At 34.3% G+C, this 23,383-nt stretch overlaps 14 protein-coding genes and 2 pseudogenes across 16 annotated transcripts, besides 2 other annotated features; 11 read left to right on the top strand and 5 right to left on the bottom strand.

Annotated features, from left to right (window-relative positions):
- Positions 1 to 269: 269 nt before the first annotated feature.
- Positions 270 to 1,309: a mobile genetic element.
- Positions 1,310 to 1,356: 47 nt separating this feature from the next.
- Positions 1,357 to 23,383: part of a mobile genetic element that runs on past the window's edge.
- TVAGG3_0353150 (uncharacterized protein) lies at positions 2,807 to 3,169 on the top strand (the record flags this gene model as incomplete). Its single annotated transcript, XM_001315207.1, has 1 exon — positions 2,807 to 3,169. One exon carries the CDS (start codon positions 2,807 to 2,809, stop codon positions 3,167 to 3,169), a length of 363 nt encoding a protein of 120 aa, XP_001315242.1.
- TVAGG3_0353140 (serine threonine-protein phosphatase family) lies at positions 3,188 to 3,430 on the top strand (the record flags this gene model as incomplete). Its single annotated transcript, XM_001315206.1, has 1 exon — positions 3,188 to 3,430. One exon carries the CDS (start codon positions 3,188 to 3,190, stop codon positions 3,428 to 3,430), a length of 243 nt encoding a protein of 80 aa, XP_001315241.1.
- TVAGG3_0353130 lies at positions 3,435 to 4,282 on the bottom strand (annotated as a pseudogene). Its single transcript has one exon. A coding segment is annotated over exon 1 (848 nt).
- Positions 6,684 to 7,085, top strand: TVAGG3_0353120 (uncharacterized protein; the record flags this gene model as incomplete). Its single annotated transcript, XM_051231199.1, has 1 exon — positions 6,684 to 7,085. One exon carries the CDS (start codon positions 6,684 to 6,686, stop codon positions 7,083 to 7,085), a length of 402 nt encoding a protein of 133 aa, XP_051100929.1.
- TVAGG3_0353110 (uncharacterized protein) lies at positions 7,105 to 7,257 on the top strand (the record flags this gene model as incomplete). The annotated part of the gene is made up of 1 exon (XM_051231198.1): positions 7,105 to 7,257. The coding sequence occupies one exon, from the start codon at positions 7,105 to 7,107 to the stop codon at positions 7,255 to 7,257; it is 153 nt and encodes a 50-aa protein (XP_051100928.1).
- Positions 7,277 to 7,843, top strand: TVAGG3_0353100 (phage tail repeat-like family; the record flags this gene model as incomplete). Its single annotated transcript, XM_051231197.1, has 1 exon — positions 7,277 to 7,843. One exon carries the CDS (start codon positions 7,277 to 7,279, stop codon positions 7,841 to 7,843), a length of 567 nt encoding a protein of 188 aa, XP_051100927.1.
- Positions 8,263 to 8,847, top strand: TVAGG3_0353090 (uncharacterized protein; the record flags this gene model as incomplete). Its single annotated transcript, XM_051231196.1, has 1 exon — positions 8,263 to 8,847. The coding sequence occupies one exon, from the start codon at positions 8,263 to 8,265 to the stop codon at positions 8,845 to 8,847; it is 585 nt and encodes a 194-aa protein (XP_051100926.1).
- TVAGG3_0353080 (KilA, N-terminal/APSES-type HTH, DNA-binding family) lies at positions 9,189 to 9,652 on the top strand (the record flags this gene model as incomplete). Its single annotated transcript, XM_051231195.1, has 1 exon — positions 9,189 to 9,652. A coding segment is annotated over one exon (464 nt), but the record flags the coding sequence as incomplete, so codon positions are not given.
- On the top strand, positions 10,925 to 11,839 carry TVAGG3_0353070 (organellar and viral DNA polymerase type B; the record flags this gene model as incomplete). The annotated part of the gene is made up of 1 exon (XM_051231194.1): positions 10,925 to 11,839. The coding sequence occupies one exon, from the start codon at positions 10,925 to 10,927 to the stop codon at positions 11,837 to 11,839; it is 915 nt and encodes a 304-aa protein (XP_051100924.1).
- On the top strand, positions 13,039 to 13,653 carry TVAGG3_0353060 (organellar and viral DNA polymerase type B; the record flags this gene model as incomplete). The annotated part of the gene is made up of 1 exon (XM_051231193.1): positions 13,039 to 13,653. One exon carries the CDS (start codon positions 13,039 to 13,041, stop codon positions 13,651 to 13,653), a length of 615 nt encoding a protein of 204 aa, XP_051100923.1.
- Positions 14,111 to 14,545, top strand: TVAGG3_0353050 (uncharacterized protein; the record flags this gene model as incomplete). Its single annotated transcript, XM_051231192.1, has 1 exon — positions 14,111 to 14,545. One exon carries the CDS (start codon positions 14,111 to 14,113, stop codon positions 14,543 to 14,545), a length of 435 nt encoding a protein of 144 aa, XP_051100922.1.
- On the top strand, positions 15,941 to 16,387 carry TVAGG3_0353040 (uncharacterized protein; the record flags this gene model as incomplete). Its single annotated transcript, XM_051231191.1, has 1 exon — positions 15,941 to 16,387. One exon carries the CDS (start codon positions 15,941 to 15,943, stop codon positions 16,385 to 16,387), a length of 447 nt encoding a protein of 148 aa, XP_051100921.1.
- On the bottom strand, positions 18,124 to 18,921 carry TVAGG3_0353030 (uncharacterized protein; the record flags this gene model as incomplete). Its single annotated transcript, XM_051231190.1, has 1 exon — positions 18,124 to 18,921. The coding sequence occupies one exon, from the start codon at positions 18,919 to 18,921 to the stop codon at positions 18,124 to 18,126; it is 798 nt and encodes a 265-aa protein (XP_051100920.1).
- On the bottom strand, positions 20,587 to 21,443 carry TVAGG3_0353020 (protein of unknown function, DUF4106 family; the record flags this gene model as incomplete). The annotated part of the gene is made up of 1 exon (XM_051231189.1): positions 20,587 to 21,443. A coding segment is annotated over one exon (857 nt), but the record flags the coding sequence as incomplete, so codon positions are not given.
- TVAGG3_0353010 (protein of unknown function, DUF4106 family) lies at positions 21,476 to 21,871 on the bottom strand (the record flags this gene model as incomplete). Its single annotated transcript, XM_051231188.1, has 1 exon — positions 21,476 to 21,871. A coding segment is annotated over one exon (396 nt), but the record flags the coding sequence as incomplete, so codon positions are not given.
- On the bottom strand, positions 22,385 to 23,347 carry TVAGG3_0353000 (annotated as a pseudogene). Its single transcript has one exon. A coding segment is annotated over exon 1 (963 nt).

The raw sequence follows: 23,383 nt of genomic DNA, 5'->3' as shown, positions 1-23,383 counted from the left end.
TCTAATGAATTTATGCTCTGATAAAAATGATGTCTTGGTCTCATTGTTCAGTCTCGCTACATATGATGAAGGAAAAATAGAAAGGTTGTATATGGAAATTAAAACAAAAATTCTTGAACCCAAAATATTAGATCGATCGCAAGTTATCTCATTAATTAATGAATCATTAAAGTGCAGTGATAAATATTATCCATCATATGAATTTTTAGTTGGTAGAATTAATGAAAATAATACATATTCAGTTTCATATTATCTTGAAACATACTTAAGGGTGCACACGAGAGGATCATGTAAACTTCAGAATTTAGAACCTTATTTTTAGGCATTATCTTGGCTACCTATTTAGGCTCGAAAAGCAAAAAATATCAAAAAATACAACTTGAGTCCATTATGACCCTTTCATGGAGGTAGTTTTTCTCCGCTAGTATTTTCCCTTTGAATCTCTTTACAATTCGAAATCAAATTCAAACCTCAGTAGAAGAAAGGAAGAATCGACTTACTACGGTTGTAATACGAATAAATACATATATTTAATTATTTTTATTTACATAATAATTGTTTGAAGCTCATATTCCATCAAATTTTTAAATAAAAACATTCAAATGTTGAAAATGTTCATATATTTTAATAGGGTTTTGGCACTTTATTGAGGAATTACTACATACATAGTCGAACTGAACTTGATATTTTGAAACTTTTTAAATTATTTATCAAAATTAAAATTTAACTTGAAATTTATAATTATTTAGTCATATTTTGCATAATTCTAAGTAGATTTTGTAAAAAATCAAGAAAGAAAAATTTTAACGTGCTTTATTTTTTCTTTTTTATAATAATACATATTATTATATAATTAACATATTCATAATGTTTCACCCTTTCAAAAATATAATCCTCTTCCTCTCAAATAAACGTACATACGGGTGGCCTCTTTTTTCAAAAAATTAAAATTTGAAATTTTGGGCTCAAATATTAGAGATTTTTCAACCTTCAACGATATATGTTGTCTATATCAGACCTCCTTTCTTTTTGATACTTAACATTGTTCCTAAATCTTAGCCGTTAAGGCTGTTCTGAAAATATTTTTTTTTCGAAAAAATTCGAAAAAAATTCTTAAAATTCAAAAATCCCTTAATTCCTGAGGATTTTGGAAAAAAGTTTTTACATGAACATGTGTATATTATATGAAGTATATTGATAAGGTAAAAATCAAATTTTATTGCATATTCATCGAGAAAATAAACTAACGAATCCCTCAAAATTGAGAGGGTAATCCTCCTCTCAAATAAACGTACATACGGGTGCACCCTTAAATAAACTTAACATTTTGCACAGGGCAATTTTTAATGATGACTTAAAAAAAAAAAAAAAAAAAAGGTAGTGGGGCCTCCAGGCACTTCGTGCCCTCTAGCCCTGAAGATGTTTAGTATAACTTTGTCCGGACAAGCAAGGGTCTATCGTCGCTACTGGAAAAGTTACAGGCGTTCCAAGGAAGTATACTTTGAGAAGCCTTCTTCTGGGTCGAAAACATTATATAATGTTTCGCTTTTCACAAATTATATATGTTTTCATGTTTTGTCATGACTTCTTCGTATATGTTTTGTCATGACTTCTTCGTATATGTTTTGTCATGATTTCATCGTAAATGTTTTGTCAAGACTTCTTCGTAAATGTTTTGAAGAACTGAAGGTGTCACCAGGTCCCTCGGTCCCTCGGTCCCTCGGTCAACTAACATCTTTTTGAAAATGGTGACAACATGACATTTTGACAACAGTCCAGGAAATAAACTTCTTCTTCGTAAATGTTTTGTCACTTTTCAGGAAAAAACATTTTTATTATTATATATAAATGAATTTTACAAAACCACCGTTACCCTTCTTTGGAAATAAGAGTAAATGTAAAGATATTCTATTGAGAGAACTTAAGAAACTACCGAATGGTCTAACATTTGTAGATTTGTTCGGTGGAAGTTTCTATATATCCCATTTGTGCCATACAATATTCCCAGACTCAAAGATTATATGCAATGACTTCGACAACTATATGGACCGTCTCAAACATATACCAGACACAAACAATATATTGAAAGAGTTAAAAGAAAAGATACCTATAGGTAAGATGGAACGTATACCATTAGATAAGAAAAATATTGTGAGAGAGGTTTTGAAAAAAGCAGAATATATAGACTGGGATAGTATATCTGCTAGACTATTATATAGTGGTGCTATAAGAGTTCATGACATTGAAACACTTATGTCAAAAGTTTTATATCTTAACTATACAAATGTTTTCAAAGAGGACATAGAAAAATATATTGAGGGTATAGAGTTTGTGAGATGTTATTGGACAGAGTTGTATGAAAAATATAAAGACAAGGAAAATGTTTTCTTTATAGTGGACCCGCCGTTCTATAACACATGGGATTTTCAATACCAAGTAGACTGGACTTTGAGAGACTCTTTAGAAACTTTAGACGTTTTACATAACCATCCATGCTTTTACTTTACATCCGATAAAATTGGTTTGGAAACCGTTATGAGATGGTTAGAGGACATACATGACTATGAGTTTAGATATGACAAGATAGAATATGAGAGAGGTCCTATAAACCGGAGAAAGTGTCATAACAAAGAAATTTTACTAGTAAGTAAATGTGGTTTGAAATAGGACTACTTGTTTTAGGTTTTTTCCATTGTGTCATTTATTTATTTGACGTGGCAGAAAAGTACAGAGAATATGAAGATGAACCAATGCCTGCAAATGTTCAGCATATGTACTCGTAAGAGATATTTTTATCTAATATTAAATGGACGCACAGAACTTAGCAAATGCACAGCAACCTGGACAACCAAACCCAGAGAATATTCCAAATGAAGTTAGAATACAAACTGCAATGGCAAACTATGGTCAAGTGCCAACAGATGTACAAATGCAAACTGCCATGTCAAATGACGCTGCGTTAGGTTTGCCACCATGGTATGCAAATATGAGATGGAAAGAGTTTTATACAAACCCCGAAGTGGGATATAAACAACTCTATGCAGATGACGCGAACACAGGAGTTGACCCAGAATATGTTTTCTACCAGAGGAGAAACAGAATGTATGAGCTCCAGTTAAAGAATGCTATGGAACTCAACAGGAAACGTAAGAGACTAGGCGGACATTAGATTTTTACATATAGTAAAATGGGTTTCTTCAGTAAGATAGGAAACTTCTTTCGAAATGTTGGAAGAGGTATATGGAATGGAATAAAAACCGTAGGAAGAGGAATTTGGAACGGAGTCAAAAATATTGGTAAAAGAGTAGGTCAGTTCGTTGGTATTATACCTAAAGACCCTGAACCAGAAGAACAAGCTCCTGTTATACAACAGCCTGAACCTGCACCACAGTCTAGTTGGCAACCAAATCCAACACCTCAACCGTATTAAAAAATTATATTTTTACCGTTCGATAGTAGTTGTATATGAAACTAAGTTCTAAGTAAAACGCATGGTATAATGGAATTATTCTTTTTCTTCCATCTGTAGTAAACCATACTTGAAAGTCTGAAATACTTCCACTTGGTGGTTCATATAGCTTTGTAGGTTTTTCGTAAAAGTCATTTGCCAAGCATAAAAAAGAGTTTTGCGCACCAGAAAATGAAGCATGAACGATAATAGCATCTGAGTCGAAAACATTTTCATATGTTCCATTAGGGTTTTCGACTTCATAAAAGTCCGGGTGTACTGGATATTCTGCAGGCTGATTTAACATCCTCATAAATCTATACCATGCCAAGTTGTTATATTTTGTAGAAATATAAACGTTTTCTCCAAGGTCTTCTATTCTATTGATTTTAACAGTTGCATTTTTCCTGTCATATATAATATCGAGATGGTACTCTCCCTCGTCAATGTTATACTGGTTTGCATATTCGATATAGATGTCGTTTATTTTTCTTGAAAAGCTTGAAGAGTTGTTTCTAAGTTTACAAGCAAATTCACTTGTAAAAGTTTTCCCTGTTCAAATTTCTCATACGTACGTTTTTCTTTGTTATAGTATCGAACTTCAAAACCGACTGTAAATGGGAAACCATGTATGGCTTCTGAAATGAACTTCATTCTACGAAAGCCAATAGCTTTTGTGACAGATGGGTCTCTTAACCATCTTAACGGGTAGTCAAAACGATAGCCTTCATGCTTTACGGTCTCTGTCTCAAACTTTTGACCGACATTCGTAAAAAGTTCATCTAATGGTTTAGTTGTAGCAACTCTAGAATTTTCTTTTTCTATTGAAAGCATATTTTATCTAGAATAAAAATGTCAAATGAAACAGCGTCTATGAGAGAAATACAACACAACCGACAACTCATTATACAAGCTCTAAATAAGAACACAACAAACTTTTCAAACTATTCTAAGATATCTGAGTCATTGAAAGAAGGAAACTTAAAACTGACATTAAACCCAATGACAGATGAGTTTCTGTTTCAAGACAATAAGAACCATACTGTTTGTATAAATCCAACAAAAGGAACTTTAAACGAGAAACCTATATCTGAACTTCTTTTGAAAGCAGATGTTGACAACAAAGCAGACAAAACATATGTAGACGATGCAATAGCAAAAGAAGAAGAAAGAGCTGACAAAGCTTATGCAACAAAAGAACATACTCATCCTGAACTAGCAGACAAAACATATGTTGACAATAAAATGTCAAGTGAAGTGACAAGAGCTGAAAACGAATATTCTAAAAAGACTCATACACATTCTATATCTGAAATAACAGACTTAAACGTTAGCCTTGAAAAGAAAGCAGATAAGGAATGGGTGGCTAGTGTGTTAGTGAAGAAGGCGGATAAGGAATATGTGGATGAAAAAGATAACGAAATGAAAGAAAGGGTTGACTGGTACCATGAATGGACATCGAAGATTTTAAAAAGTAAAGCCGATACAGGATGGGTTTCAGGATGTTTAGACCTTAAAGCAGATAAAACTTATGTTAACGATGAGTTAGAGAAGAAAGCAAATAAGACTCATACACATACAAGTTTTACAACTGTTGCTATAGAAAATATTGAAGGAACGGTTGAAGAACCTGATGGGGATGTATTATATTGTAAACCTCCTAACTTTCCACAAGGTTTAACATCGGATGACGACATAACGACGATGAAAAACATTAGATGTAAAGATGTTTATGTCATGAAGGATGAACATAATATTAAATTCACTGCTCAAGATTTATATGACAAGAAAGCAGACAAAACAGAGCTTCAAACATTAAAGACAGAAATACTTCAAACATTATATCCTATAGGCTCTATTTATACGTCAATGAACTCTACCAGACCAGAAACAGTTCTGGGTTTTGGAACTTGGACTCAAATAGTCGACAGGTTTTTGTATTGTGCAAACTCTTCAAAGGAAACAGGTGGAAGTAAAACGATTTCAGGTGAAAACTTACCTGCGCACAGTCACTACATAGATTTAAGTACATCTCAAGCAGGTTGGCATAGTCATAGATATTGGAATTGGTCAGCAATGACAAAAGGTAAAGGATATGATGTTAAAGACAACGTTCAGTTTGCTATAAATTGTTACTGGAGTAACACTGAGGGAGGAGGAAACCATACACATCGCGTTTCAGGGTATACGCAAACAACCGGACAAAGTAAAGACTACATGCCACCTTACATGACAGTTTACGCATGGTATAGAATTGCTTAGTCGTCATTTTCAACTTCTTTAGCATATTCGTCAGGAGTTGTCTTATATTTGTTAGGAACTGTCTTTGAAAGTATACCACCTTGAACTTTGACAAGTTTGAAACGAGGTCTGACAATAGTAGTTTTATCTTCTGCTTGCAGTGTGTACATTTTGCCATGTTTGCCTAAAACTTCATAATATTCTCTTGTATACTTTCTTCTATTTTTACGAACACGAATGTGAGTACCTGTCGGGTTCCCATTGTTGTCATAGTCAATAGTATTTTCATATGGGTCGCGTTTAGGTATTTCTATTTTTACTTTGTCACCTTTCTGAAGTTTGAAGCCCGGCATTCTTTCTTGTTTGTCTCTTTTGACTAAATTATTAAATATATAGTCTTTCTCTAAGTCAGGGTTGTTTTTCATTTCTTCGGGGGAGTGGTTTCCCAAACCTTTTTGTTTACGGCTATTGTAAATATTTAAAACTTGTCTCATCTTTGCCATGGAGAAGTGTCTATACTTGTCGTCATATGACATTTCATTTGCTTCACCACCTTGTGGTTGGTTTAAGTCTCTTAACATTTTTATACAACCGTCAATGACACCAAGAGCAGAATGGTTTTGGTCGACAATGAAATATTGGTTTACATTTTTTGAACGCAGATAGTTTTTAATATCGTCTGATTTGAAAGAACTTTCACAGTCAGATGTCAGTTTTGTTGGATGGTATTTGTCAACGAATATTGTCAAAGCTGCTAAGATATCTAAAATATTTTTGGACCATAATGGTATGGCTTCACAGTATCTTGTGTTTTGACCGACAAATATTAGCCAGTATGGTGGTCCATCTGTTCTAACTCTCGGAATGTTTTCCAAGATATCCATAAACCAAGCATTTGGTGTTGAACTAAAGATTTTTACCATGAGTGCTTTCTTTGTCGCTTTAGAAACATAGGGGTCCTTGTTTGGATTCGTCATTTTTTAACCCATAAGAAATGGGTTTATTTGGCGCGTTAGCAGGAGTTGCATCTAGATTTTTACCCGCAGTGGGAACAATAGCCAGAGGTGTATTTGGAGTTGGAAGGAAGATTTTGAGTACATTAGGTATACTTAAAGAGAAAGCACAACCTATTATACAAACTGTACAGAAAGGTTGGGAGGTAGCACGAGATGCAACAAATCTTATTCCAAATCCTGAAACAAGAGGAAAAGTTCAAGGATGGATGGACAATGTAGGAAGACAAGCAGGAAACTATTATAACAAAGCAAATGACTACTATAACCAAGCAGGACACTATATGGACCAAGGTGAAAGATTCTTTAACAGAGGATATAACCATGCACAACAGTGGGTAAACAATAACCAACCTCAACCGCCTCAAACGTGGGGAATGTAAAGTTTTTTACTGAGATGAAATGAACAATACAGCATTGAGACAAATGGGTTCAAGATGGATTTGTCGGCTTCCAGCAGTTACACAACGTGTTTGTCAAGTTCTTCCTATACCTCAGGAAGTTTTAGACCGACTTAAAAAACAACAACAACCAGTTGAAAACAAACCAAACTAAAATTTTTTACTGAGATGAAATGACCGAAGAAGTTGAAACGGTAGATTTGACACCACAAACAAAAAGTTCAGAACCATTGTCAAAACCTGTCAAAGAACTTACAGATGAAGAGAAAAATTCAATAATAGAAAGTGCCAGGTCTGGAAATACAAACCCTAACTACAAAGTCACTTTTCATAAAAATGGAACGGCAAGTATCTCAAAAAAGAAACAGACTCTCACAAATAAAATATTGAAGTCTGAAGGAGATTTCGAGACAACAGATGGAAAAGTTTACTTCACTGACCAACAGTTCATTATAGAACATCTCATTGACTTAGAGTCGAAATATTCTAAACTTTACAACAAACACAAAAAGTTGAAAGGAAAACAAAAACAAATGGCATATGATATTTATGAAGATGTTGACGACACAACTGTTCCTGCAGGTGAGGTAAAGTCAGAGAAACCGAAAAGTGACGAAAAACCGATAGAAGAAGATAAACCAAAACCAAAGTTTAGTTTGGAAACTAAACCAAGTCAACCTTCATTAGCTGGTATGGGTTGGCGTCAAAGACTTATGGCTTCAGGCGGTTATGTAAAGTAAAGAAAAAAATATTTTTTATTTTATTTGAAATGTACGCTGAGTTTGTTGGAGAAGACCGTTGGGAAACTTGTTTGTTAGATGAGAAATAAAAAATTGCATGAAGTAAAAACGTTTTTTAAACCATATATTTTTACATATATTAAATGCTTCAGGTTGAAAAACAAAGAACAAAAGTAGCAGATACAAAACCGTTAGACTATATCTATACAAATGCTGGTAGGACTATTTCAGATGAAGAAATTTTATCCCGTTCATACAGGTTTGACTATCCAGTTCGTTGGCTTCAAAGTCCTTCAGATGCAAAGGCAATAGGATTTAGAAGAGTTTTGTTTTCAAATAGAACTAACGCATTTATGTTCGCAGTATATTTTCATGGGCAGTATAAAGGTTCTGATGGTCTTATAGACAAATTTGATGAAATGAGGATCTTTACAGTTCGTTCAGACGAAAGTCTTGAGAAAACTCTAAATGACTTTCAAACTCAAATGAACAAATATTATTGGGAATTTCAAGAAAAATACGACTCTTTACTAAATGGAACATACTATCTGAAACTAGAATATGACAAGATGAACTCCACCGTTTCATTTCAAAAGATTGAAATTAACCCTCCAAGAGATACAGAGTTTTTATTTTGGCAAGTAGACAAACGTTCTTGGGCACAATTTCTTCGGTTACTAAACCAGAACGAACCATTACCACCAGATGGTCCATTTAAATTTATACTTCCACCAGCAGATTTGACAGTTTATAGAAACGTGTTTGACCCTCAAAATGTTATGTGCCATGCAAGTTTCAGTTCAAGCAACAATAGTTTTCTATGTATCGGTAAGGACTTTTATGACTTTGCTTCTAAATTCTACGAACCACCTAGTAACAGTTTCTCTGACTTTCAAGTTTGGTTCACAACAAATGGTGTGCAGCATATAATACCATTGTACTATGACTTTTATCTCGAATTGTCTTTCATATACAACTACGGAAAAGTGCTGAAAAAGTATTGAAAAATAAAGTTTAGGTGAAGAGGTGCGATCTCACCTCCTTTTTCACCTGTTTTTTCACCCGTTGAATTTTCATGAATTTCCTTAAGATAGAAAAAAAGTGAGTTAAAATGAGTGTTTATCGTTGTGGTCCGACGGTTAAGCCACAAACGAATGTCCGACGGTTAAGCCACAAACGAATGTCCGACGTACCACCAAAAAATATATTTTAGGTGAAGTGGTGAGATCTCACCTCTTTTTTCACCTGTTTTTTCACCCGTTGAATTTTCATGAATTTTCCCGAAATAAAATAAAAAGTTAGTTTTTTAAAAAAAATATTTTTTATTTTTATTGTAAGAACAGTAATGTCAGTCGAAGCAAAAACGTTCACGAACAAATCTAATGGCGAAACATTCACAAAAGGCACTTACAACGGTATTGAAGTCTTACGTAGAGACAAGGATGGTTATATAAATGTAACAAATATGTGTCAGCAGTTTAGGAAAGACTTTAGAAAGTTGTTGGAAAATAAGTCCTGGGAAGAGTATTATAAGGCATTTTGTGAAGAATATAGCAACCGCCGGAATTCCGGCGGTTGGTTTTTATACAAAATTCATGCAGGAATTCCAGATGAAATCAAACAGGTTAGAGGAACGTATGTAGACCCAAGACTTGTAAACTATATAGCAATGTGGGCTTCTCCAAAATATTGTATAGCAGTTGGAAAAATTATGGACTCCATAGACAAGAAAGTTCATGAGAAGTTAGATGAAGAAGAACTCGAAGATACAGTAGAGAATGCTAAACCTTTGTTCGAACAAGAAGTTAGAAAAATGCATGAAAAACAAATAGAACATGAACATGAGATGTGTTATGGTTATAAAGATTCTCCATACGAACTAGACCAATGGGAACAAGAAGATTTAAAGAGAGAATTTAGAGAATATGAACTCGCTAAGATAGCATTTGAAGCTGCAGAAAAGAAGTTAAAAGTTTGGGGTCGTTTTGTACAAAAATATTGTGAGTAAATGAACCATTTATTTTTATTGAATTCGGCAAAAATATATTTTAGGGTAGATGGTTTTTAGGTGGAACCAGGTCCCTCGGTCCCTCGGTCCCTCGGTTAAACGAACTTCTCTGAAAAAGTGTGACAACATGACATTTAGACAACAACACAGGAAATAAACTTCTTCGTATATGTTTTGTCAAGACTTCTTCGTAAATGTTTTGTCACCCGTTGAATTTTGTATAAAAAGCAACCCGCGGAATTCCGGCGGTTGGTATATTCTTCACAAAATGCTTGTTTTGTCAAGACTTCATCGTATATGTTTTGAAGAACTGAAGGTGTCACCAGGTCCCTCGGTCCCTCGGTCCCTCGGTCATTTTAACTTCTCTGAAAAAGTGTGACAACATGACATTTTGACAACAACACAGGAAATAAACTTCTTCTTCGTATATGTTTTTGTCAAGACTTCTTCGTATATGTTTTTGTCAAGGTTTCATCGTATATGTTTTGTCAAGGTTTCATCGTATATGTTTTGTCAAGACTTCTTCGTAACTGTTTTGTCAAGACTTCTTCATCGTAAATGTTTTGTCAAGACTTCTTCATCGTAAATGTTTTGTCATGACTTCTTCATCGTAATGAGCGTAAAGGACCCAAAAATAAAGTTTAGGTGAAGTGGTGAGATCTCACCTCCTTTTTCACCTGTTTTTTCACCTGTTGAATTTTCATGACTTCTTCATCGTATATGTTTTGTCAAGACTTCTTCGTATATGTTTTTGTCAAGGTTTCATCGTAAATGTTTTGTCAAGGTTTCATCGTATATGTTTTGTCAAGGTTTCATCGTAAATGTTTTGTCAAGGTTTCATCGTACATGTTTTGTCATGACTTCATCGTATATGTTTTGTCACCCGTTGAATTTTGTATAAAAAGCAACCGCCGGAATTCCGGCGGTTGGTATATTCTTCACAAAATGCTTGTTTTGAGGTCGAGCCACTTTTGGCTCCACCGTATTTTTCAACCAAAACTCATGAATTTTCCCGAAATAAAAAATAAAGTTAGTTTTTTTAAAAAAATATTTTTTATTTTTATTGTAAGAACATGTTAGCAACAACAGCACCAAACTCGTTAGTCATGAACCCAACTTCAATGTTAGTAGAGATGAAAAGCTTCATTCCTTCTTCATATACTTTCGAAACAGAAATCCAGAAGATAAAGCAGGAACTTCTCCAAGGAGATTTAGATTGCACTGCAAAAGATGAAACAAATGAAGAATATCTTTATGAAATGCAGGATATTATTGACCATCTACCTAAACTTCCTGAAATCCAACAACAAAAGCTTACTATTCCTGAATTCGATGAAATAGAAGTGAAACCAACTGACTCAGTTGAAATAAAGAAGTTCATACGAAAGGTAAACTATGAGTTTCTTGGATTTCATTGCAACCATAAGGTTATGGACAAAGATTGCGACATGGTATATAAGAACATCTCTGACATATATAAATCGGAGGAGTTTAAGACCTACGACAACTTTGTTTCGTTAGTTGCTGAATGTGTATGGCAGATAAGAGATAAAGATAAAAGATGTAAAATATGGAACGAACAAATAAAACCCGCAACTTTTGAGTTAAAGAAAACCATTGACGCTATAGTTGTACTTGCAGGTAAGGTTTCAGAATATAACGCAAAAATGAACCCACAATGTTCTAAATGTAAAGCAGCAATGAGGAAATATAACTACTCCGTCAAAGAGATAGAACGTATGCGAAACGACTATGCTGACTTAAAGAAAGAAGCAGAGAAACCAGCAGAAAATAAAATGGACATGTTGACATTTCTAAACAAAAACTATCCAACAGCAGAAGATTTCCTTCTGTCTGACGTCAAGAAGAAATATAAAGATACATTCAATATTGTGAAAACTTTTGACATACTGACAGAAGAAATAGAAGCTACGAAATTGTTTAGAATTTCAAATATACATCGTACAATTCATGTAAAACGCTTATAAAAAAAAGAGGTGAAAAAACAGGTGAAAAAACAGGTGAGATCGCACCTCTTCACCTAAAATATATTTTTGTCTGATTTACGCTCATTTCGATGAAGTCTTGACAAAACATTTACACTCATTTCGATGAAATCATGACAAAACATTTACGCTCATTGACGATGAAGTTTTGACAAAACATATACGAAGAAGTTTATTTCCTGTGTTGTTGTCAAAATGTCATGTTGTCACCATTTTCAAAAAGATGTTAGTTGACCGAGGGACCGAGGGACCTGGTTCCACCTAAAATATATTTTTGCTGAAAAAAATGACCAAATTTCATTATATAACTGTATTTTTTTGACGAAGAGAACTTTTGCACTTCGTAAAAAAAATCCCTGAAATCGTGAAAAAATGACCAAATTTCATTATATAACTGTTATTTTTTGACGAAGAGAACTTTTGCACTTCGTAAAAAAATCCCTGAAATCGTGAAAAAATGACCAAATTTCATTATATAACTGTTATTTTTTGACGAAGAGAACTTTTACACTTCGTAAAAAAAATCCCTGAAATCATATCTTTTATACAAAATTCATGAAGAATACGAGTGGGTTCAGTTTAACAAACAACTCCGTCTCATTCGTTCGGTCAAAGATGACATGTACCAAATGCAAAGTATTTTGACAGTATGTTTTGCTCCAGAAACCAAACACGCAGACGACTGGTTCAAAAACCAAAGCACACAAGAATTTTTGAGTGAAATTTCTCTAGACCGACTTTTTTCGGTCTTGCATAAAACACATGAAAACAGTGAAAAAATGACCAAATTTCATGATATAACTGTATTTTTTTGACGAAGAGAACTTTTGCACTTCGTAAAAAAATCCCTGAAATCGTGAAAAACAGCGAGTACGGACAAAATCTTACTCGCCTAAAACTCATGAAAATCGTGAAAAATTGCGACCCAGACTTTTTTCGGGGTCGCCTAAAATCCCTGAAATCGTGAAAAATTGCGACCCGAGGAAAACCGAGGAACGAGATTCCGTACGAAAATCGTGAAAAAATGACCAAATTTCATTATATAACTGTTATTTTTTGACGAAGAGAACTTTTGCACTTCGTAAAAAAAATCCCTGAAATCATATCTTTTATACAAGATAGAAAAAATAAAGTTAGTTTTTTTAAAAAAATATTTTTTATCTTGTATGTAAGAACAGAAAATGACAAACATTGAGTTTGAAACAGTTAGAAAGATAGACAATGACACCAAAGTGGTTCGAATTGGTGATTTAAACGTAAGATACTCAAAGAAATACAAGAAATATTCTTTGTCAGACATTCTAACACTATCAGAAAAGAAAACATCCCACGACTGGGTTAAAAATGCTTCTACTCAGAAAATTTTGACAAGAAATCCTGAGCTTATGATATCGGTAAGATTCTATGGAACTACAGCATATCTTATAGACAAAAGTCTTATACCAATAGTTTTGTTATGGATTGACCCAGTTGTTGGATATAACTTCATAACATATGGTTCATTCGATACTGAACGTTGCAGTGAAGGCTTACTTTACATTGTTCAGAAACCGAAGGACTTCAATACAAAGAGATATAAGATAGGAAGAACATATAATATAACTCAAAGATATGACAGTATAGTCAATAGAGTTAAGGTTGTGTTTGTTAACGATATGAGAGCTGCTGAAACAGAACTACTTGAAAAGTTTGAGAAAATGTATGGTGCTCCCACGAAAGGTAAAGAAACGTTTGAAGTAGATGAGATAGATAAAGCTATAAAATTATTTGACGAAGTTGCTGAAAAATACATGTAAAGCGTTTATTTTTGGTCTTTTGTGAAAGTCAGGAAATAAAGTTAGTTTTTTATAAAATATTTTTTTTATCCGGAATATAAGGACAGATATGACAACAACAGAGAACACAACAACTGCTATCGTTCATGAAGACATAAATGAAGAATACGAGTGGGTTCAGTTTAACAAACAGTTACGTCTCATTCGTTCGGTCAAAGACGACATGTACCAAATGCAAAGTATTTTGACAGCATGTTTTGCTCCAGATACTAAACACGCAGACGATTGGTTCAAAAACCAACAGACAAAAGAACTTTTGAGCGAAGCACAGCGACCCCGACTTTTTCCGGGGTCGCCAAAACTCTATGAAAATCGTAAAAATTTGCCAAATGGTTTGAGAGGTTGGTATGTACATAGACTTCTTGTAAATGCTGTTGCAATGTGGGCTTCACCTCGTTATGCTTGGTATATTTTCATGATGTTAGATGAAATTCATAGACAAGAACGTGAAGAGCTAGAGAACAAGCTTGAAGCAAAAGACAAAAGCCTTCAGAAAAGAATACCACGTTCGGTACCAAAAGGAAAGGAAAAGAACTATAAGTATATGATTTATACTGAAGAGATGGAAAATGAAGAAGACAGAGATATGGTTATGTTGCATTTAGTCAGAAGAAACAACAAAAGCTTTTACGACCTTGCTAAGATTTACAAATCTGACAGAAATTGGTTCTATCGCGAAAACTTACCGATTTCAATGACACCGAATGAAGATGTGAAACAAATAGTTCAAGATACTTTACCTCAAACACACTATGATATTAAAGGTTGTACAATACTTACCTTCAAAGAAGATTTGCCGCTACTGAAAGAAAAAATAACAGAGTATTTTGACAACTTCAAACAAGCAGAGTAAATGAACCATTTATTTTTCAAGCTTGACTTCAGATGGCTCAGGTAGCTCTAGATGGTAAATTGTCTTGTCAAATCCTTCTGGCATTCCGAGTCCTTCCTTCCGACATTCCGAGTCCTTCCATCCGACATTCCAAGTCCTTCCATCCGACAGGAAAAAAATTTCCCGACAACTGGAAAAGTCCTTCCTTCCAACTGGAAAAAAATTTCCTGTTGTTCGTCCGTAAACCATTCAAATTTTCGAAAATTGAGAACTTTTTGGTCGAACGACAGAAAAAATTTTTCCTTCAGACAGAAAAATTTTTTCCTTCCGACAGGAAAAAATTTTCCTTCCGACAGGAAGAACTCTTCCTTCCGACAGGAAAATATTTTCCTTCCGACAGGACACAAACGAATGTCCGACGTACCACCAACCGAGTCCATTCCAAAGCCAGAAGAACCGACAGCCCCAGCACCACAACAGACTAAGACCAAACACTTACATTTTTTACGCTTGACTTTTTACAATTTGAACTTTGTTTGCGTAGATATGAATTCTGAAAGAAGTATGAGGGTCTTGTATGACTTTGTACTTCTCCCATAGTTCATGTCTGTCAAACTTACCTGCCATGGACTCTTTCATAAGTTCCATGAAATCGTCTTCGGACAATCCGGGGAAAAGTACAATGTCAGTAAGTATTCTCTTTACATCCTTACTTAAACTCTTTGCTGTCTGTACACAAATGACAACTGAGATGTTGAAGTGTCTGAGCTTCTTAAGAATTCGACACATGTCTTGTTCTCTATTCTTTAACAAAGGATGAGAAGCAAAGTCATCTAAGATAAGAAGACATCTATGAGGGTAAGTCTTCCAATCGTAAGATTGCAATTTCTTCGAAATGTATTCTATCTCTTTCTGTTTGTTTCTGAAGTGTTTCTTCTCTAATATTCTCTGCATTTCCTCATTTGGGTCTTTAAACTTCGAATTTATATACTCATTTATAGCATTGTACTTCAAAACTCTTCTTTGGTACTTCTTTATCCAATCTAACAACTCAGAGTCTTTTATACATACTAACTTAGACTTCTTTATAATATCTTTGAACGAATTTACGGTTTGGTCAAATTGACCAGAAGTACTACAAATGACAACTAACTCATAGAATGGGTTCTTCTCATCTAGTTCTTGTTGTTGTGCAGCCATTTTAAGATAAGTGAAAGTCTTACCCGACCCAGGTGGTGCAATTAGACCTGTTATACCATTCTGAGCAAATAAGAACTTGTCATGTATGGGTTTTATCTGAGCATTTTCTAATTTCACCTTGTTCTTATTTAAAACATTCTCAAATTTCTTGTCAATGTCAGCAAACTTTTTTTCTAACATATTTTTAGAAAAATTAAAATTTTTATCTTTTAGAAAATGTCTAGTGATTTCGCCATCTATATTCGAGACAAACTTTTCGACAGCAAAACATCTGTCGACCATAAAATCTTACATAGTGTAAACAAGAAAGGTGAATTTGTTCTAAAGTTCTGTTTCTGGGAATATGACAAGAACCATAAAACATTAAGCAGAGCAGTCTTAAAATTTGTCAATGACAGACTTGTTGACAGAGATGACGCCTCTTGGAGAGATGAAGTCCAACAAAACTTCTTAGAATGCAAAGAAGACACATGCACTGTTCTTGAAGATGAAATAGAAAACAGAATAGAAGAGCTATTAAAGGACAAAGAACTTTTACAAAAATATGGTTCTGAGAAGTTTGACGTCTCACCACCAGAAAAGAAGAAGAGAGAAAAGAAAGAAAAGAAAGTAGAAGAAGAGAAGAAAGAACCAGTTCCAGAGAAGGGGAGATATGACATGTAAAAATAAAATTTTATTTTTAGAACATTTCTGGGTCAATGTCAATGTTCTCTTCCTCTTTAGGAGCAAACACTGGCTTAGACTCTAAAATCTTTTTACCCAATTTACCTTGAACTTCTACAACTTTAGACTCATAATATTCATAGTCGTCTGCTTTCTTTGGTTCATAAGGTATAACAAGTTTGTATGCTTTGCCTTCTTTAAGGTTTGAGAACCTTCTGTCAAAACTTTCTTTGACTGCTAACAAACCTTCTATGTCTAAGTCTTCAAATTTCGCACCATTTTTAGTCACAATAGCAAACTTAACTGGTTCGATGTTCCAAACTTTGCTGAATGAAGACTTTTCAAAATGGTAGAAGTAAACATTCAAATATGTGAATGGGTCTAGTTCTTCTTTAAGTCCTGACATGTACTTGTTTACTGAGATGAATTTTGCCATCTTTTTCTATCGGATAAAAAAATATTTTTTTTTAAAATTTACTCAGAAAAATTTTTCTTTGTATATACACCATTCTGTACGTCTAAAAGACTTTTGACATTTGCCAAGAATGTTCGTTTAGACGCTGTCATATAACCATACTCTTGACAATATTGTTTATACGAGTCGTACAATGACCTTTCATCTAAACACTCAAAGTCAGTTTCATCTATGAACAGTTCATATACACTCTTGTTTGCTTCTAACAATGTTTGTCTCTCTTCGGTATGTGGAATTTGTCTTGGATTGAACTTTGAAATATCTAATGTCATGAAATATGAGAACAAGTGGTTGTAAAAGTCAGATGTCAAAGTTTCTGCTAAGTCGTCAAAATATTCTGTATCTTGCATATGAGAATCTGACGTTCTGACAACTACATATCTTCTGTCAGAACTTTCTAACTTCATCGGAACAACATTGTTTGAAACCATAACGAAGTTTGCAACATTTTCACAAACTCTTTGGTCTTTATATTTTCTTTCAACAACTCCAACTTTGTCTGTTATAAGACTCTTCAAAGCATCTGAGTTTAAAACTTTTGTTGTATCTATACTTTGAAGTTCGTTACATACTATAAGTTTCATATTCTCTATTGAAGAGTTAAATTTACCGCAGATGTTTTCTAAGTTTGTCATATTAGGGTTCGAATAGCCTCTAACAGTTTGCACAAAATATCTGTAAAGAATGTGTTCTTACCTGTTCCTTGTTTTCCAATTATAATGAGAGCAGTTTCATTCTTAGCACTTGGATGTTGTAAGATGTTTGCAAACCAACATAAGATATACTCATAAACCTTTTCGTTTCCATTGCATATAATTTCTTTGACATGGTCTAACCAAGCTTCTATAACATTTTCTTTCCATTCTACTTGTTCATATTTATATCCAGTGAAGATAGAATAGAAGTTTGGAGAAGGTGTATAAAACTTTATACCACGAACTGAAAAATCTTCTAACTTTGACAATAAGATATCCCAAGCATCTAACATCTTCATACCAACTTGTACGACTTTTATTTTCTTAAGTTTCTGTTTACATTCTTGTTCTGAAACTATTGTCGCTTTAGGTTTGTTAAAGACTACATCCCATTCTTTCATAACATAACATTCTGGGGCAGAGTCGACATAAATGACTAAACGTTTCAAATTCTCGACTGCTTTGTTATAGTCTCGAAATGGACACATATTTCTGAATGCTTGGAAGTCATAAAAATCTGAAACATCTATTCTGTACATTTTTATAAAAATAAAAAAAATATTTTTTTATTCTTGACTTTGTTGTTGCATTTGTTGCATTTGTTGTTCTTGAGCTATTTGTTGTTGAAGTTGTTCTTGTAATACAATACTTTCACCAGTTGCATCTTCCAATTCGAAACTTTCTGCCGTCATTGACAAATACATAGGACATAAAAGTTTTACAGGAACAAAGTTTGCGTCAACTAAGGTTAAGTTTATGTTTGCTAAAGTGTTTGAGTTTACTAAAGCTGAAAACTCTGCATTCGAATGAACAATAGGCAAACCAGCAGAGAAAGTGTTGTTTATACGCATAAGTATCTTTTGGTCATAGTAGTTTCTGTCGACATTCGAATAACACTTTGAACCTAAGTTTGAAACAATATATAAAATAGGTGTACTTAAAGTCAATGGAACAGACATTCCTTGTATGACACCTTTTCCTGTTATAGGAAACTGTTGGTAGTAAAAACCAGATATAAGTTTTGTATTATAGCTCATATTGTTTATAGTAAACTCAGTCGGACATCCAAACATAATGAAACCTGCTCTAGTTGCAGCACATGTTACACCCGTACTTAAAGTATTAAATAAGTCAACAAAACCTGTTGGTGGTATATCTGAGTAAGTATCTTCAAAGGAGTATTTTTTACCATTCACAACAATAAAATCTTCTGGTGTCAAAAGAGCAAAACAGGCTTTAGTCGTCATTGTGTTTAAAGTTAGTTTACAATATCGTCCTTGAGGACTTTGTAAGTTTGTTGTTATAGAATTATATGACTCAGGGTTTTTAGTCGTAATAGTATAAACCATTGTGTCTTCTGCCATTTACTTAGCAAATAAATTTTAATGAAATGTTGTGGTCGTCAAATATTTTTATAACGTCTGGGAAACTATATTTTAAGTTCAACGTTTCACCTCCTTTCATAACGTATATCTTGTCAATGACATTATATGAAACACCACAGCAACTAACGTCGGGTTCTATTTCTTTGATGTTTATATCGTCTGCCTCTGTCAAAAGTTTCAATAGTTCTTTCAAAACTTCATGAGGTGCAATGACATATGAGTTCACTTTTACAGGGTTGTGTTCGACCAAGTTTAACATTATACCTAAAGCTTGACAAATCTTCTCCTGAGTTTGAAGTTTGTCTTTCAGTTGTTGGTAGTCGTTTCGAATATCTGCAACAGAACTTAAGTCTCTGCTAACTTCAGGGTATGTTGGTTGTTCTTTTACAGGAACAATTGTTATACCATCTTCGTCTCGTATGGTTTCCCCACTTCAACATCTCTTTCTTTGACATTGACAATAACACTTTGACTGTTTGTTTGAGTTGGTGAATTTAACTTCACATCTGCCACGCCATTAAACCTTTTGAAACACTTACGCTTCTATTTTTCGGAAATGACATTTTACTTAGAATAAAAAGATGGACGTATTCGGTATCTCTTCGAATTGAAGCAAACAAAGTTTACACACACAAACAATACAAATACATTGACAGAATAGTTCTTTATACAAACAATGGAAAATGTTATAGAATAGCAGTCTTTGCTGAACCAAAATATTTTCATAAAGCAAAGAAAGTTGGTATAACTGAAATGGTGAAAGTTCTTGAAGCAGACAAAAATATAACTTCAAAACTTACAGATATTTCTAAAGGTAAGTTTATAATACAATTTTATGTCAAAACTGGCGTACTGTCAATATTTGACGGAGAGAAGTCAGTTCAAGAACAACTTACTGACCTGCTGCCAAAATCTGCTCGATGGAAGCTGTCGTTATGCCAATCTGAGGAGCCCCAGCAGGTTTCATCGAACGAATCTTCAAAAGAGCATCTTCCGTGAAAAGTGCTATTGGTTTTGTAAACTTCTTTGCTTTCAATTCATCTGGACCGTCTCTGTCACCAGTATATTGTATTTGTACAGTACCAACAGTTGAAATACCACCCATAAAGTCTTCTGAGTCAGCAAATGGAATGCCAAGCCAAAAGTTTGAACGGTCTCCATTTGTATATTGAGTTTTTTGACTTCCTGTATGGTCCATACTTTCACATATGGCATAATAGAACTTTGCATTTCAGGGTTAATGGTTGTTGTGAAGTTGTTGTTAAAGTTCATAGCATCTAATGTCAAGTTGTATGACCTCATATCCTCAACTGTAGAATATTCTTCTCTTGGATAATATTTGCCATCTATGTTTATATGATATTTAATACCGGGGTTGTAGAAACAAGAATAGTCATTTATAGTTCGTCTGAACAGTACAAACATAGTATCTGCATGTTTCATTGCAGTTGTTAAAGCAATATCTGTTCTTGCACCTGCGGTTCCTGGATTTGGTTTCCAACTTCACCTGCAAAGTCTTTGACAGATATTTGGTGTATAGGGAACATAAGTGGAACTGCAATATATTTGGCAGCTAAAGCATTTGAAATATCTGGGTCCAACATATAGACTGCAAGTCTGCTTTCTATTCTCTTGCATTCAAACTGTTCGCATGTAAACCTAACTGGGTCCCAAGCAGTTCCAGCAGCATTGAAATAATACTTTACTTCAGTGTTGAGGTTTGAGAAACCAAAGTCTAAGTCAACTTTGTCTTTGCAAAATTCGGCGAATGACGTTTGATTTGCTCCCTTTACGTCTGTAAGAGTGAATGGGTCTTGCGTTGGTGCAATGACTAAGTTATTTTTGCTTGGAGTAAGTTCAATAGAAATTTTTCCTGCCCAGTTTGGCAAGTATCTTAAAAACCTGAAGATGAGGAAAGATGACAAAGGAACTCTAAGTTTCAGTTTTACTTTAGTGACAGCATTTCCATCTGAACCAGAAAGGTTAACATAAACTCCTGGAACGTTAGGGTCAAGTCTTCTTATTTTCTCAATAGTTGCATACTGGTCTGTTTGTTCTCTAGCTTGTGGTTGTACTGAGTTTCTCAAAGCGAACCATTCATAGTTTGCCCATGTTACTGTTTGAACTAAGTCAGAGTTAGAATATATCTTATATCCCATAAAAACTTCTGGAGCATATTGGTATCCGACATAGAAAATTCCATTGCAACCTTTCTTGTCAGACAACTTGGCAGAAGGTTTTATTTCAATGTCTTGTTCCACGTATAAGAATGAGTTGTCAATAGAAATTATATGAAACCTGTCGCAAGCAATATCTACTGTTGTTGAAGAACCTTCTCCAAACTCACCTACGTTTCCATAAGAAACAGCAGTTGTATATTCGTAAGTTCCAGGAACTATTTCTGACCTTCTAATGGCATTGTCGCATTCGTTATACCATTCGGAAACATTTCCATTCATGGCATCCAAAACTGTTGGCGTTATATTCTGAGCGGCGTACATTTCATATGGGTAAAAATATAGAATAGTTTGATTTATGTGTCATAATAGAACCCACGTGGACCAAGCTTTACTTTCTTCCTGACTGAGTTTTTAACTCTTCTTTTTCCTTCATTGCCACTACTTTCACTAGATGAAGTTACTTCTTCACTACTTTCACTTTGTTCTACTCTTCTCTTCTTCTTTGGTGTCGCTTTTGGTAACTTGCCCTCTGCTTCAAGTTGTTGCATCTTTGCCTCATGTTCACCTAGTATGTTGTAAATTTCCCATGTCCTTTTTGCCTTTGGGCTCTGGTCGCCCATCTCAGGTAACCTATATCCTAGAAAGATTTTGTCATAGTTTGTATTTGAGTCTTCGCGTATTGTTTGCATGACTCTTTCCTGAGTTTCCGGTTCAAGCTCTTCAAACAGAGCTTGTCCATATGGAATAAGCTCGTTTCCAAATATATGTTTTTGTAGCCATTCTGGTTTTCTTTCCATGTTACCAACAATATCTTTTGTGAATGGGAAAGCTTTTACCCAACGTTTCAGTCTTGCGTCATTTATTTCTGTAGTTGGTTTTATTTTGTCAAGGAACATGTTTTTCAATACTAACATTTCATTTGGTACTGTCCATTTGAGTTTTCTTAAATATTCATCCCTTCTCGTTCATTGTCTGCAAAGTAAGTTTTTATGACATTTTGTAAACTTTCGTTTGCAAGGTCATGTACAATAGGTTCTCTTCCTTCTCTATCCTAACTTTCTTTCTAAACTCTTCACCAAATATACCATCTTTATGGTTCTGTGTAGTTCTTTGAGATAAATGTTCTAGAACGTCAGGTGTTATATTTCCATCAGCCATGTTCATTTCATACTGGTCCAAAATATCTGCATGTTTCATATCTTTCAATGGCATTAAAGCCGCGCTGAAAATACCAGCTAAATCTGGTTCACCATTCACTTCCATTGCGTCTACAACTTCTTGGAATTGTGGTTGTAAGTTTATGAACCACCTATCCGGGTTAGCTTTATGACCCCATCTCATTGTAGTTCCATAGTCTGCAGAAACAAAAGTAGGTTTGTTTCCATATTGGTTAGGTTCTGAATGAACTTTAAACAATGTTTCATTTCTATATGTTTTGTTGAAATTTAACCTTTTATTTTCACCGAGTTCAGCCAAAGATTGAACGTTATATGGTCGTAAGTAAAAAGGGTTGTTGTATTTTGCGTACATTTTCTTTCAGTACTTCCATTCTATGCTGAATATTTTCATCTGATGTTGGAGTCTTTTGTATGTCGGCAAACATTTTTCGATATTCTTCTACCATGTCAGCCGAATTTTTCTTAGACTCTTGGAAAGATTCCATATTCACCTCATACTCTTGTTGAGGGTCAAGATTTTTCGGCTGTTCCAAATCTTCATCTAGTTCTGTGAAGTTAGTTTCCAAAGGAGGGACTTGTTCGTTTCCTTCAGGCTCTTCTAGCTGTTGTTGCTGAACTATTTCTTCCATGTCTGGTTGTATCTGAACTTCTTCCTGTGGAGTTTCTTGTACCTCATCTGCTGGCATTTCATATATTCCGAGACCGTTTTTAACAAGTTCCCTATCTAAGTCATCCGGACTCATAAACCTTTCTTCTTTCGTTCCGTCTCTATTTTTTACGCGTTTCATGAAGAGAGTTGAATTGTCATTTAGCTCTGACACCAAATATCTCGGAGTAAATTCCTTCATGTCATTTGGATGATATGCTATTAAAATATCCCTTAGCGAGCTTGTATTTTCCAGGTTTGAAATTATATCCCATTTGGTGCTGAGCCATAAAGCTAAATAGGTTCGGGTCAGTATTTCCTTCCTTGAACTTTCTAATAGCTTCTTTATATCTGTCACTAAAGTCAAGAGTATCTGGGTAACCATAGTCTTCTTTAAGCATTTTTAAGAAATCTTGGTTTCCTTGTTCTCTACTTCT

The sequence above is a fragment of the Trichomonas vaginalis genome, chromosome V (assembly GCF_026262505.1).
Source record: "Trichomonas vaginalis G3 chromosome V, whole genome shotgun sequence".
NCBI classification, from domain to species: Eukaryota; Parabasalia; order Trichomonadida; family Trichomonadidae; genus Trichomonas; species Trichomonas vaginalis.
Note: the sequence above shows the minus strand (reverse complement) of the source record. Positions and strands in the feature narration are given on the sequence as shown.